At 40.2% G+C, this 15,509-nt stretch overlaps 1 protein-coding gene across 1 annotated transcript in view; it reads left to right on the forward strand.

Moving 5' to 3' along the window:
• Nucleotides 1-2,996: 2,996 nt before the first annotated feature.
• LOC104032124 (transmembrane 9 superfamily member 2) overlaps nt 2,997-15,509 on the forward strand; it is a 34,124-nt gene continuing 21,611 nt past the window's right edge. The window contains exons 1-8 of the mRNA XM_075720542.1: nt 2,997-3,154; nt 3,686-3,753; nt 5,071-5,164; nt 6,838-6,965; nt 7,184-7,313; nt 9,881-10,008; nt 12,661-12,772; nt 15,269-15,348. Of these exons, the coding sequence (XP_075576657.1) occupies nt 3,038-3,154; nt 3,686-3,753; nt 5,071-5,164; nt 6,838-6,965; nt 7,184-7,313; nt 9,881-10,008; nt 12,661-12,772; nt 15,269-15,348 (857 nt within the window). The 5' untranslated portion in view covers nt 2,997-3,037. The remainder of the gene's footprint in view (nt 3,155-3,685; nt 3,754-5,070; nt 5,165-6,837; nt 6,966-7,183; nt 7,314-9,880; nt 10,009-12,660; nt 12,773-15,268; nt 15,349-15,509) is intronic.

The raw sequence follows: 15,509 nt of genomic DNA on the forward strand, positions 1-15,509 counted from the left end.
GGAAAGCAGAAAGCAACATTGCTTCAGACTACCTCATAGATCTGTTGAATACAAAAGAAGGTAGCTCTCAAACGCTTCTCTAGACTGTAGTATATACTTAAACATGATCACCTTTCCAGCATAGATGCTAAGAGTTTCTGGATGCTGTTACTGTGCATGGGAAAAGGGAAAGATGACCTTCGGTAACGAAGTGGGAGGGCACTGCGCATGATAACAATGCAGTTGCCGAAGAATGGCATAGCTAGATACTCATCCGATTATCATATGAAAAAAAGGTTCAAATTCTAGTTTCAATACAGACGAATTCAAACCTCAGAGTCTCCCTGCAATGGATAGTGAAAACTAAAGCGAATTGCTAGAATTGTAAGAAACGTGCTAAAAATAGTCTCTGTCTATGTGTGAAGTCTCTGTGCTTCTATGACCTACAGTAGTATATTTGCTGACTGCCTCCCAGGTAATTGGAAAGACAAGCAAATGCAAACTAAAGTCTCTTGTTCCTCCTCTGATTAAGAGAGTAAAATATTTCATTGGTAACCCCTGGCTTCATTTCATTAACTTTCTTTTAACACATACCATACATGTTGCTAGATGGGATTAGCATGAATAGAATTGCATTTGAAAAAGCATTTGAACATAATTGCTGTAATTGTATTAGGGCCAAATTCTTCTATTCTTTGTCCTAAAAGATATCTTCATCAGGCTTCTCCTCAAAAACTTAGTTCCATCTGCATTGCAAACTGGAACAGTATTTTACTATATTCCACTACATAGTGTATGTGTGATCTTTCTCCAAGTTTAGTGAGACAGATCTTTTTCCTAGAAGATTAGAGGATGTAGAATTCTTCTTAGTCTTCCCCCTCCTCACCTTTTTTTTTTTTTTTTTTTCTGTTTTGTAACTTCGACTTTTTATAGAAAAATTACAGAAACCTTCAGGGAACAAACTGCAGTCTGAATAGAAACTAACCCCTTTTACGCTTCATTCAGTAAGACGTTCAAGGCTGAAGAGCCATGACAGTTTCTTTTGCAAATGATCTCTCAACTTTGAATTTTCTGCGAGGAAATTAAGATAAAGTAATAAGAGGTCCTAATATTGGCCCCTACAGACTAGGAAACAGGATGGGATAACTGGGGAAACAGAGACCAGAAAAATTCCACCAACTTTACACAGAAGACAGTTGCTATCTAACTAGCATAGATATACCTGCCCTTGCATTATCACAGCTTAGGAAGTTTTCCTTATGTTTTTAAAAGTAGAAGTGCAATTAAGCATGTTACTTACAGACCCACATACATATAAAGATACTGATCCCTTTGTGCCTTTTCACTGATAACCATAAAAATGAGCCCACTAGATGGGAGATATAGACAACATTCCATAAGGGTACTATTTTATGATTTTTTTTTTGTAGCTTTCACCTAAAATGTCACTCTCCTGAGTGAATCCTATGATGTTTAACAATGTGGTTGAATTTACGCTACAAACCTGTTCATACAGAGGGCAGTACTTTGAATCTCCCTTGTACCACACTGTATTTTCATCAAACATATTGGCCTTTTACCAAGTTCATCATACTTTGGGTTTAAACTGGATAAAGGGTTTGGGAGAGCTGGGGGATGAGGACTAATGAATACATAAATAATTTGATCACATAAGACTCATTCAGAATGAATAGAAAATGAATGTAATTCCCTCTGGATACATACAAAAAACTAATAACTGAAAAGATCAGTTTAATACTTTCATGTCAAGGAGCAATTTTCTGGGCAGCTGTCAGTTCATAGGTATTTATAGAAATTCAGCATTTTTCCTCCATAAAACTCAAACTACAGTGGATGAGAGCAGCACAAAACAATTGTTTCTGGCACTGACTTTGTCAACCATTTCTAAACTGGAACTCCATGATGTGGTTCTCCCAAATCACCTGTTTGGGATCTAATTGTGACCCCTTTCAGTTTAGCAACACAAGGCGGATCACAGGTCCCTAAGACATAGCTGGAGCTGCCTGAAATGACAACTCAAATTTTACAGGCTCAGCTGAAAAGACACGAGATAAGCAATTATCACGCACCCTTTATTCTTTCTCCTTTTGCCTGGTGCTGTCCTATGGTAAGGGCAACTCGCTACTGATTGACGAGTTGGGTAAAATTGTTGGACATGGAAGTTTTGCAGGGGTAATGCAAACGTAATGTCACAGGTTGGAAACAACCTGTTTGCCTGACTGGCAACAGCTTGCCTAAATGGGAAATACAGAGAGGAAGATGGAGCTGTTGTCTACCTAATATTGACAGCAATGCCTTTAGCATCATGTCTTAGACAGCAGTGAGTATCTGTCTTGCCATGGTAGCGCGGAGCTTGGCTTGCAGCCATCACTTGTACTTAGCCTGCTTCTCAGACAGGTTTTGCAGCTGTCCCCGAGCACTGCTCCTGCCATTGCCACCTGAACGAGCGAGCCGGGAGCTTGGCATCGTGTTCACGGCTCTGCTGTGGCTGCGTTCTGGTAGCAAGGAGCCATGAGACACCACGAGCTGGTGCACATCCCGCTGTTGTTGGCTGCAAACAGCGCAAGGTGCTGAACCAGACGTCAAAAAATGATCAAATATTAAAAAGTCACAGGGTTGCAGATAAAGGTCGCAATACAAAATCTTGGCTTTCCACCCATAAATTTTCTGAGCTGGTAAAATCCAGTTTAAGTCTTTCTCTGCTATGCTGGCAGGTAAAACCTGAAAAGAGGTTCTGGTACAAGTCGCCACCGGGGACTTTGGAAAAAAGGACTGAGGTGAGCGTGGAAGGCAAGCAGGGAAACTGCCTGCCCACCGAGAGGGAGGGGACGGCAGCCCCCGTGACAAGAGCCTCAAGATGCCCTGCCTCAAGATGGCGCCCAGGGCCTCACCGCCCCCCCGCGCAGGCGCCGCGGCCCCAGCGCGATTGTGACGCCGCCGCTACCGCCCTGCCCGAGGCCGCCTCCGCAAGGCGCTGGCTGGGGGAGTCGGGGCTGCCGGCTCGGCTCATGCTGCCTTCGCGCCTTCAGGCCGGAAGATGAGGCTGCTGGCGGCCGGTCTCTTGCTGGTGGCACCTCTCTGTGCCGCCTTCTACCTGCCCGGTTTGGCGCCCGTCAGCTTCTGTGAGGAGGGCGAGGAGAGCGAGGGCTGCAAGGTGAGAGCCCTCGCAGGAGGGCCCGACGCGGGCGGTCCCCCCTCCTCGCCGCGGAAGCCCCGCGGGAATCCCCGCTTCCGCGGCGAGGAGCGGGGACCGCCGAGTGTCCCCCGACCCGCTGCGTGCGGGCCCCGGCTTGTCTCCCGTGGGCGGCAACCTTTGCTCCGGGAAGCCGAGCACCGCCGGCTCCCTTTCCCTTCGGTACACCCGCTGTTTTTCTTTTTTTTACCGCGAAAACCTCCCCTTTTCCCGCTGAACTTTTCAGTGGGTGCCGGGAGGGTCCTTCGCCGGTGCTTCGTTGCCGGTTGCAGCCTCCCGTGGCGGCGGCGCTGCCGGGGGAGGGCGGCTCTGGCGTGGCCCAGCGCCGCGGCGGCGGTCGGGGCCTGTCAGAAGTCTGTGGTGACTCCGCCGTCAGCTCCGAAACTTGGAGCAGCTCTTCCCAGCTAGCGATGCGTGCCGTGCCGGCCGCGCGTTTGGTTTGGCACCTCTGTATTTTCATACTTGTTCTCCCCCTGCCCTTCCCTCTTTCAGTCGCTGATCGAGCTCTTCGTGAACAGACTGGACTCGGTTGAATCGGTTCTGCCGTACGAGTATGATGCGTAAGTACATTGCAACAGGCTTCCAGGAGCGTTTGGGAAGCCTGTGTTCTGTTCTCAGCGCAGTGATGCAACGCTGGGCACAGCATAGGTGTTGTAAGTGGGAGAATAAATTCAGTGTTTAGCAGCAGGAATGAAATACAAGAGGGCGGAAATGATGAGTCCCACACCTGTGCCGCCTGACCGTGCTCTGTTATTGTTAAAGGCAAGGCTGCTGCGTTTCTAGCAGGTGCATTTTCTTTTGAGCTGAGTACTAGATTTAGTGTTGACTGATATGTTTGCAAGTTCTTCCTGTTAGTCAGCCTAGGAAGACAGGAGCTTTGTGTTGCTTGTTTCTGGCAACTAAAAGAAATTGGAAGAAGAGTAATTGTTCCTTTTCCTTTTTCCACCAAAGCTCTGTACCTAATTCTTGGTTTTTTCTATTTTGATTCTTGCCTGTGAAAACTGTTACCTGCTTTTGTAGGTATTTGTAGGCCTACTAAGCAATGATACACAATATGATTTGCAGTCTTGCTGTTGGGCATACAGAAAAGAGGAACTTTCAGGTGTTGTAGGTCTTATCGTGTGCAGTGCAACAGTAGCAACAAAACCAGAGACTAGCTTGAAAAGCTTACAGTGTCTCTATTTGCATTAAACTTTATGGAAGCAAAAAAATTTAGGATTGCTTATTGGGGAAAAGTACTTATTCACCAAAGATAACTGATTCCCTGCCCCCCCCCCCCCCCCCAACCTACTCCTTGCTACCTGTGTTTAAATAACAAAGGTCCAGAATGCTTACATTCTCTTTTCCATATTCAGCTATTTCAGACTGTATGTAGTTGAAAAGAATTGGTGAATGGCATTTGGCAGTGTGGGACATTAATATTAAAAGCACTTCCCTCTTTGGAACATGTTTCACATTAAATACTATTTGTAAAGACTCCTTTAAGAAGGGGTGTAGTTATTTTTCTGAAACTTTTCTGCAAGAGAAATGGACAGTCTGTAGCATAGTCTTTTTTTTCTTAATATGAAACATCCTATTGTTTGTGTAAATTGCCATTTGAAAAGGATGCTTGGACTAAGCGTCGTGCATTTTGTTAAAGATACTTCAGCTGTAATATATCTCGGTTGAAATCGATATCAAAATAGAAATATTTCTATATAATATATGCCAAATTGCTTTACAAAGGCACTCAGATTTTTACTAACAGTGGCTGACCTGCCAAAAGAAGTATGAAAATTGCCACATTAAGGACATAACTTAAGAAATTATTTTAGGCTCATATTTACAGTTACATGTCAATTAAAAATGAAAGGTAATCTTTTCCACTTTTTTTCCAGTTTTGACTTCTGTCAAGATACAGAAGAGAAAAGACCATCAGAAAATCTTGGACAAGTGCTGTTTGGGGAGAGAATAGCATCATCTCCATATAAGGTTATTCTATACCTTGAAGTTGATCCTGTTTTTAAATTTGATAGCTGTCATTCTGATGGCTGCAATCCATAGACAAGCTGAAGACTTGATTGAGTGGTTATTTTATTTTTTTTTTTCATCTAAGCTCTACATTGTTTATGTAGTAAAAACAAAACCACTCCCCAAAGGTGTCTTAGGGTGGCTAATTAAAGTTAGGAAGCTGAGCCAGTAATCACTCTTCTTTCCTGTTCCTCTGCGGTAGAGAAATCCAGAAAATATACTTAAGCACTTCTTTAACAGCTGGATGTATAGTGCGTTAGGTAATCTGAAATCATTAGTTTCTTAAATGTAGCATTGGAGGCTGTAAACTGGTGTTTCAGGAACTTGGTTGTGCTATTGGGTAACTTACAGAGTGGGAAGGGGAAGCCAAGTTGGGGCTCACTTCCAGCTTTTCCCTGCTTGTACACACTTAACATCTGTTGTCTAAAACCAATTTTTTTGTTGTTGATGCATGTCACTTGAAATCTCTGTAAAATAAATGTATAGAAGTATTTTGTAGATTAGGTATGTAGTATTTTTCTGTTGCATGCTCTTCATTAGCAATGACCAAATGTAGCATTGCTAAAATGCTGTCCAGTCAACTTGGGAAAATTATTGGTAGTAAAGGAGATATGGTCAAACATTGGCTCTTAATGCCTGAAAGTTGTATGCTGTTCAGGTGCAGCTTCCAGACTGGGATTTGCTGGTGAAACTGAAAACTGGGCTGTGTTTGTGTGTGAGGGTTGCTAGATAATCCAAATCCCTGTGAGAAAAAGAGGCAGCAGAGTTTCTGAGCCTACTGTTGCTCAGTCATTAGGGACCTAGTCACATCTTTTCACAGGACTGTTAAGGAGGTGATGCCTCCTCCCTTGTGTAGACTGCTCCTGGAAGTCTCTTTTGCTTTGACTCTCTGAGCTAGTGTAATTTTAAGTCTTCTAACTGCTGGCCACAAGAAGCTTTTAAATACATAGCATGATGGGTCATTGGGCTGGATAACCATTGAATAGATTATTATAACAATTACTTGCTTGAAATGGCTACACACTACAGTGATTAGGAAATGCTGTTACTGGTTAGCACTTAGGCCTTGGTAATGTTAGAATTTTCAGTCATGTTTTAAGTATGTTAGCTCACTAACAGGTAATCCTAACTGGGTTAGAATAGAAGTTTGATAGACAAATGTGAGCATGTTTGTGTTAGGTGGTGTCTGCACTTGAAGCATAGGTGCTGTGCAACTTGTTGCATTTTTGGCAGCCTTGTGTAATAACTTAGCCATCAAGGGGCAATGTGGCTAAAATTAACATGAAATATTCAAAAAGGGTGATGATGAAATTACCAAAATAAAACAAACTGGTAAAAGGAAAAAGCAATACCTTTTCTCCTAATTTTCAAATTTCAGTCCTCAGGGTTTATCTGGAGGTAGTTTATCCGGGCTATTGAAGAGTTTTTTAGCAATGTGAAAGGGGATTGCTGGTGTTGGATATACATAAATCTTGACATTTAAGTTAAAGCTGTTGTATGGGAAATTCTGGCTTTAGAAACTTTCATAGCAAGGAAGTGAAGTATCTCAAAAAAAGTCAGCTTTACATGAAAAAAAGACTAAAATATTTTTGAAGCAAAACTGAAATTACTTTTTTTGTGTGCTTTTTTAACAGTTCACTTTTAAAAACCAAGAAACATGCAAGAAGGTTTGTACGAGATCATATGACCCAAGAAACAGTGCTGATAGAAGTAAACTGGCTTTTTTGAAGAAAGGAATGCAGTTGAATTATCAGCATCACTGGTAAGCTGTGTGCTTGAGGTTGGGTGGTGTTTTTTCTGGTTTTTTACATTGTTAACTATGTTCTAAGTGGTTGCTTCCTTCTATGTGATAGTTGTCCTCTACTACGCATCTTGTGGGCACTACTGAAAACAATGTGCATTACATTAATTTTTTAAGTGTCAATGTGAAATATGGTGCATCCATTTCTGAGGACGTGTTCTTTGATGATTTCTGTCTAGGATTATCGATAACATGCCTGTAACGTGGTGCTATGATGTGGAAGATGGACAAAAATACTGTAATCCAGGATTTCCAATAGGATGTTTTGTTACTCCAGATGGTAGAGTTAAAGATGCTTGTGTTATAAATGTAAGTGGTGGAACTTTTTTTCGTTAGTATAGCAGATGTAATTTCATTCACCGTTTTATTTTTAAGCTTTCTTTTCCTGAGAAAGAACAGATACTCTTGTAAAACATGGTTAATATTCAGAATGTGGGCATTGACAAAGCTGAATGCTGCTTCTGTATACAGTGTCTCACTGATACAGTTGTCAAAAAAAAAAGTTCATGTAGATCTTTTGACCAATATAGATAAAGCTATAAAACAACTGTATTGGTGTCTGAAAGCTTTAGAACATTAAGTTTTTGTTCTGAAATTTCATGTGTATCCATACTTGTACCTATTCATTCTTTGTCCATGCAACTAAGAGTTGTATTTGCGTGCAAGACCTTCTTTTACCAATTTCAGATAGAAGCTTTCTAGTGAAGACCTAGAAATGAGCACTGCGTTCTAGTTGCAAAAGTTACGTCTAGCACAGTTTACAAGTTAAATGTGTCAGGATTTTCCCAGATGGCTGGAAGATAACAAACACAGCTGTGATGGGAAAAATTATATTGACAACAGTTTGAAATGTGTCAGTCATCCTGGGAGTTCCATCGTGAACTAGTACAGTTTCAGATACTAGTAGTGATATAGTTTTATATCTCCTGGGGTGAGGGACCACACTCCTCTTGGTGAGGAGAGAGCTCTCTGCTATGGCTCTGCTCTGCTGCATGACTTACTGCTTGCATGCAGTGCAGGCAATTTATTTGTATTCAGCAGGTCTGATGCTTCTTGGGAATGATGCATTTATCATGCATGTTCAGTTTACTTGGTCTACAGTCACCTTTCAGTAAACTTTCTCAGGCTCCCTAGACTGTTGAAAATGGTCTGTGAATTGAATAATCTGTTCTAGTTAGGTGTTAAACTCCATTACTTTGTGTATGGGGTTGTTTTTATATTAGATTGATACTGGTGTATGTTGTGTTGGAAGCTATCTGGTACACAGAAAACAGTTGTAGCAAAGTCAGCAACTTGAATAAAAAGTGGGTTTGTTTTTTTTAGAGGTGGGCCTTCATACATAGGCAGCAATGGCTGAATTTTCTAGTGAGTGCTTAGGGAGTTTGTACTGTGTATCCATGAAGTGCTCTGTAAATTGTGTGTGCTAGCTGTGGTGTGGATGCTCTGCCAGTGTAGCTGTCACACCCAGTGTCAATTTTAGTCTGTAGGTTCTAATTGTGATGAGAATGTTGCATGGCATAGCGCTAGAAGGTTGATTGTTACATGGGCAAATAGGAATGTAGCATCGTGGATATGACTAGACAGAAACTAAAGGAGGGTAGATTTTAGACAGAAACTAAAGGAGGGTAGATTTAGACTGGATATGAGGAAGAAATTTTTTACAATGAGGGTGATGAAGCACTGGAACAGGTTGCCCACAGAGGTGGTGGAGGCCCCATCCCTAGAAACATTCAAGGTCAGGTAGGATGGGGCTCTGAGCAACCTGATCCAGTTAAAGATGTCCCTGCTCACGGCAGGGGGTTGGGCTATATGACCTCTAAAGGTCCCTTCCAACCCAAAGCATTCTATGATTCTGTGACTGTAATCTGTGGGCTGAGCTGGGGAATGCCATCCTCTTTTAGAAGTATACCCAAATATCTATTCTAGCAGACATAATTATCACTTTAAAAACAGGGGCAGGAAAGGGGTGGTTATTATGCAATGGCACAGCTACAGTTCATCCTCACATTTATGCGGCTGGAAATGGAGGAAACGGGTACCTAAAGATGGGGTTATAGTATGACACAGGTATGATTGAAGTCTTCTCCCAATGGGAATCTTGATCTTGGTGAAAGAAGAGGAATCCAGATAAATTTAATGCAAGACACCTTTATATTTTGCTGGGAGGGGGCAGGGGATGGAAGTTGTATGGCAATTGGCAAATGGCTAATATACACAATAAATAAAGGAATTTTTTTTACTTGGAAACTCAACTAGCAGTCTGTCATCCTGGTCCCCTAATTCAAATTAAAGTTAAAATGTTTTAAACAATGACAGTGTTGAGGAGAAAAGAAAATCCATGTCAACTTAATTGACTCTGGTATCATCTGAGCTTTATATAGTTCTTCGTAATTCCGAATTCTGAAAGGATAGGGATAATTAAAGCAGAATAGCTACTGAAAGTGAAAGGTAGCGTTTTCTGAAGCAGAACCTGGTTTGTAAGCTTTGGTAGCTGGAGTGTCTACCAGGAAGACTTGGTGGGGGGAGAGGGGAAGAGGAGGAATGGTGAATCTGAATTACTTGTACTTTGAATAAATACATCTTTGAACTTGTTTTGGCAGCTTTTTGTGGTAAATACAATAAAGGTGTCAAGTACGCTTAAATTTTACTAGTAACACAGGTGTGATACTTTAATATGTGGGTTTGTATTTCTATAATACAATATAATATACAGAAAAATATATAAATATTTTATACAGGTATATTAAAAAAAGTCAATGTTGAAGTATTTCCCCATCTTGCTCCTTCGTTGGACAGTAGTCTCATTTTAAAGTTCTTGACTGCTTGCGCCCTCTCCTGTTGGAGAAGTTTCTCAATCTTTTGGTGATATTTTGTAGTCAGAGTTTAACAAGAAGAACACTTTCTACCTCTTCAACCACGTTGACATAACAATCATGTACCATAGTGGGAAGGATGAAAACTGGCCTGGTGCAAGACTGGTGATGGCAAGACTGAGACCACAAAGGTAATTGTGCGTTAAAGGAGCAAGTTCTAGTACAAGGGAGTCCTAACAATAGTTGCAAACTTAGAAATTATAGTTGGTGTCAGTAAGTTCTGAGGAACTGGTTATTCTGAATTCTGATAAAGCTTTCAGGATACTGGTTCACAGCTGGAACTGTATTTACAAAGAGTAGTTCCACAACTGTAAATGTCATTTAACTTTTCTTTTAAAATGTTCCCCAGAGTCCCTCCTGATGGAAAAACTGCTTATGCAGACTCTTACAACCTGACACAAACAATAGAAGCTTTCTCATGTTTTTATTGATTTGCATCTGGGTGCACATTACTTTCTTTTCAAAGACATGTTTTCAGATACACTGAGAAACATCCTTTAACTGAGTTTCCCATGTCATCTCTCTTATTGGTGCTGCACTGCCTCCCAAATGTACTTGGTATGAATGTACAGTGTTTGTACAGGTGTACTTTTTCCTGTGGTAGTTTGGATACTGAGGTATAGGTGAAATACCAAGTTAATACTGGTATTCAGAACAGCAGAAAACGATGACTAATTTTCTAAGATGACTAACTTATTTTCTTAGACAGTAGCTTCTTAGTTTCTGTGTTGACCAGAGAGGAGATGCAACAATTCAGAGGTCAGAAACAGACTGAAGGAATTACTTTGGCCTATTGTCATTCTGTTCATGTACAATTCATACTTACCTATATTTGAAAACTGTGTTCCGTTTATAAAATTTAAAAGTAGGTTGCTTTTTTTTAGCCAAACTCTTCCCTCTTTTCTACAGAGATTAAGTACATTATTAAATTATGCTACCACAGTTTCTCAAGTCATACAGACACTTATGGTGCAATGCGACTCGGGTATACTTGTTTTTTCTGTTGCAATGGTATAGTGTGTTTTTAGTGAATTATACTTGCTATGCAAGTTTATTCCTTCCATTTACATCTGTTCTGAGACAGTGACAAGAAGTGAGACAGTGACAAGAAGATCCCAAAACGGGTAGATGTGGCACTTCGGGATATGGTTTAGTCTGGTCTACCCTTGATTAGTCTAGAGTGGGCTTGGTAGTGTAGGTTAATGGTTGGACTGGATGATCTTAAAGGTCTTTTCCAACCTAGATGATTCTATGATTCTATGATTCTAAGATTCTACCAACTTGCTCCATTTTTGATTAACGCTTTATCAGTTGCAACCTGAATGGCTGAAAAATGAGAATTTGTCTTTTCATCAGTAATGCAGACCACAAGGGGGCACAGTTAGATTGCACATAATCTTAATTTTGTCATTCTCGGACCTGGTGTTTTGCTTGGTGCTTTGCTTCAACCTTGAAGGTCTCCTGACGGGGAGTATTTGTGGTTGGAGCACCCTAGGCCTTTCATGGTAGTTTTTATTACCTTGTGGCTTGACTCGGTTTTTGACATATAATAATGTATATGAGGTAGAATTGTTTACCTAAATTGGGTAAATACAACTTGCCCAAGGGGATGTGAGAAGGAAGCTATTTTCCAGTGTTCAAGGAGGTTCACAGGAATGAATTCAAGCAAACCGTAAGGTTTCTTTTGACTTTGTGCTTCTATAGCTGCAGTATTTCTAAGGTAGTGCAGATAAAGGTTTGCATATTTGAACTTTAGAATGTAGAACGTTGTTCTAAGTTGTTCTATATTTTCACAGTATACAAGACTAATGAGGTAAAATTAGACCATTTGAATAGGAATGGAAAATGGAAAGGTTTCCACAGTTGTTTCTTTTGCCCCAGTGTAAAAAAAAACAAAAAAAGTAATAAAAAAAGACACTCCCAAATCCACCAAAATAAAATAAACACCCTTCTCCTTATGAAACTTGAGGGAAGGTGAGAACCTGTGGGAGATTCGTAAGAAATTCTGTCTTCCTTACTGACAAGCACACACTGAGGTTAAGTCTCTCACCAATAATGCAGTCTTGTTAAAATGTGGAGGGGAGGTATGATGGCAGAGAAGGGGTATTTTGTGTTAAAACTTATCTTACCTGGTAAAGATCTCCAGACTTCGCAGCCCGGTTAACCAAGCAGCTATTTAGCTTAGGACTAAGACTTCATTCTGATCACCGCAGAAAAGCGGGTAAGGTGAAACCACATCTCATGACCTTTCAGGGGTCTGCAGTTCTCTCCTCCTGCATGCTTAGCAAACAGCTTTGCCTATAATGTTCTCAAATGCCTAGAAACGTGAGCAGATATTAACTGAATGTAGGATGGTGATCCAAGATCCAAATCCCTAGGATGCTTTCTGTGGAGTTTTTAGCTCTCAACACAAGTGCTTGTGAGAAGTAGTGTTCAGTTCTGGTGTGGCTTTAAGGCTGTTACAGAAATTCTGAATAATGATACCTAATTATATACATGATTTTATTTTTTCTCATATTATCTCTAGCTACAAATATAAGTATTAATAGAAATATATTTTAAGATCTTCAACCTTTGTTGGCAGATGAACAGAAAAGCAGGTTCTCGAAGAAGTTGAATAGCTGGTACAAAATGATATACACAGGTCTCCTTGGTTTTGTTTGTTTGGTTTTTTTTTTTTAATAAAAGCTGGTTTTAATTACCTTAGAAAAGAGTTTGTGAAAACTCATCCTGTAGAGCATATGCAGTTTTATTTAACCCTTTTTTTTTTTTTAAACCCTTAGCTACAAACATACAGATGAGAACAACTTAAGTTGTGAAGGTCCACCTATGGAGATTCCTGGAGAATTCACTAATAAACTGAATTTGATCTACACTTACTCTGTGACATTCGAAGTAAGTATTGAATCTGTTACATGAATATGTTACTCCCTGAAAGAATGATATCAAACCCACTGGATAATTTGCTAATAGCCATAACTGGATTAATGCAGTGTAAATTCCATAAGGATGGTCTTGTGAAGGAGTTTTCCTAAAACTTATTACTTTCCCATTACTGTAGTTTAAGTGACACTTGGAATGTATAAATAAAGACCTTTTTTTTGCCCTGTTTTATTACTAATAGAAAGGTAGTAAGTAAATTGAATAACTGCCAGAGTTGTCTTCCTTGAGGTATGCTCTATGTTTTCAGAGTTCGGTCAGGGTACTGAGAGTCTCATGTTGAAGAGGTGTTTATATTATATTTAGAGATGCTTTAGTGTTAAATGTTGATTTTTAGCATATTGTAAAGCTGTTTTTTCTAGTGAAGTTGCAGGTTTTGTCTCATTTTGTATTGCTTTTATTCACTAGCTTTTTTTTGATTAGGTGGCCATTTATCTTTTAGGGTTGATACTCTAACGTTTACTAATATTCTAATGCTTTATTCAGCCTGTTACGACTTAGACAGGAGGAAATTAGGCTTTCTTGCGACTGGGTCTTTACCCCACCATGGAAAGTGAGCCTCCTGTGGGGGTGAGAATAGTTTGGTTCAAGCTACTTCAAACCTTAGTGCCTTGGTTCTAGTCTGTCCTGAAAGCATGGTTGTTTTTCTGATGTAAGACACCAATCTTACAGGATTTGGCTTGAGACCACCAGTTTATTTTGTATAGGCAGTCAAGCAGCCGTCATATGGTAACAGCTTTCCTTCTACCAAATTGAATTTGATTTGAACCAATGACCTCGAGGTGCAAGGCTCTGTATCCTGTTACTTTTCCCTTGAGATACCCAATCCTCCTTAGACTCTCTAATTTTACTACATGAATGAGCCTCCTGTCTATTAACATTTGTTTTTTTAAATCTTGACGATAAATTTCAATTTAGAATTGCAATGTGAACTTTGTCTGGTTATTCATGCAATGTGTTACACATTCAGGCTACCTACTCCCTTTTTCTTGGCGTAGAGCAGGTGAGGCTGAGCTGCCGTGGGTTCAGGCGCTTCCTGATGGTGCTTGTCATGTCTCAGTCGCCAGGCACCTCAAAACTGCTTCTTTTCCCTGTTACCCATTAGCCTTGATTTGAAATGATACCTGATATGTTTCACTTTTTATTAGTAGTTCCAAAATAATTTAAAAGGGGAGTATTTATCAGTGAAAAGTATTTTTAAATAGGAGAACAGTAGTTTCAGTAAGCCTGAATACCTAAACGAGTGAAATGCGTAACTGTTTTGTGGTCCTTTCTAATATGGCAGCTGACTTCTGATGAGAAAGCTTTGGGGTCTGCTTTAATCCATTGAAATGAGCAAGGTGTTTAGCTCTGTGTATGTGAAAAATATACACCACCATGCCTGTAATGTTTAATACACGAGGGTGCAAAAATGTAACCATGTGAGCAGTCTGGTACTCAAGTAACAAACTTCAGAACCACACTTCTGAAACTGTCCCAACTAGCTGTGAACTACTGATTGAGCTGATAAGGAGCAACTTACAGCAATTTCAGTCACCTTATTGTGTTGGTGCAGTTCTTCACTGTTACATGTTCTTCATCCAGAACATGAATCGCAACTTAAAAATTCTAGGCTGGAGACATAGTCTGAATTCTGACAATTAACTGTACAAACTTACCACCTAGTGAATAAATGAAGAAGTTCTGCTGAACTTCATGCCGGTCAGGAGATAGAATTTGGTATCAGGACAGCAGATGTACATCCCATGAGACAAGCTGTAGAGGACAAGGCAAGGCTTGGGGGTCAGAAAGAATCATCACTTGTACAGCTCTCATATGAAGTGTTTAGAGGAGGAAATAGAAGAGAATGGAAGCGTCTTTCAAAGGTGAAAGTTGCTGAATGATTTCTTATTAAACCCTTCACAGGGATATCTGGGAATGAAACCTGTCTGCCAGGAATCAGAGTGGAAAATAGTCTGATACAGACACCATTATGTCAGGGAGTGAGGAAGCCTGTGCTAAATACATTAAAGATGATGAGAAAGAAAAATTCTGGGGAAAACTAGAAACATACTCATAGACTTCAAACAAACAAAGTTGAAGTTTCAAGATCAGTGTGCTATGCTGGGAGTATCTTGTGATGTAATGATGGCATGATTGTTTTTCAGTGTGCATTTGGGAGCTGCAGGCAGCTGCATACTGAGTCATGGAAAGATAAGGCTTAGTGAAGCCTCAGTTGAAGGTAGAAGACGTGGATAGGAGATTTCAATAAACAAGATATCCTTTGAGAGGCTCAAGAGATAAAAACAATTAATGTAAGAGGGAGGTCTAACATCCAGGGTTGATACCAAGTTTAGATATTAATGCTGAATGGAAGGTTTATGGAAGAGATTTGATGTGTTTTTTTTCCTTCTCAGAGACTGTAACAAACTTGTACTTGTTTCTATGAATTGCTATTTAATTTCATTACAGGAAAAGAATAATATTAAGTGGGCTTCCAGATGGGACTACATTTTGGAGTCCATGCCACATACAAACATCCAGTGGTTTAGGTAAGATTTGCATTTATTCCAGGAATAACCTTGCAGGGGAGCACAAAGATTTCCTATTTGAGCTTCTATGGATATATAACTTCTGCTGTGGCAGAACAAAGTCTGTTAGCTTTCAGGCAAGAAAACTTTCTTGTTTTCATATATGAAGTAACTTTTATCAA

Source organism: Pelecanus crispus, chromosome 13, assembly GCF_030463565.1.
Source record: "Pelecanus crispus isolate bPelCri1 chromosome 13, bPelCri1.pri, whole genome shotgun sequence".
In the NCBI taxonomy this organism is placed as follows: domain Eukaryota; kingdom Metazoa; phylum Chordata; class Aves; order Pelecaniformes; family Pelecanidae; genus Pelecanus; species Pelecanus crispus.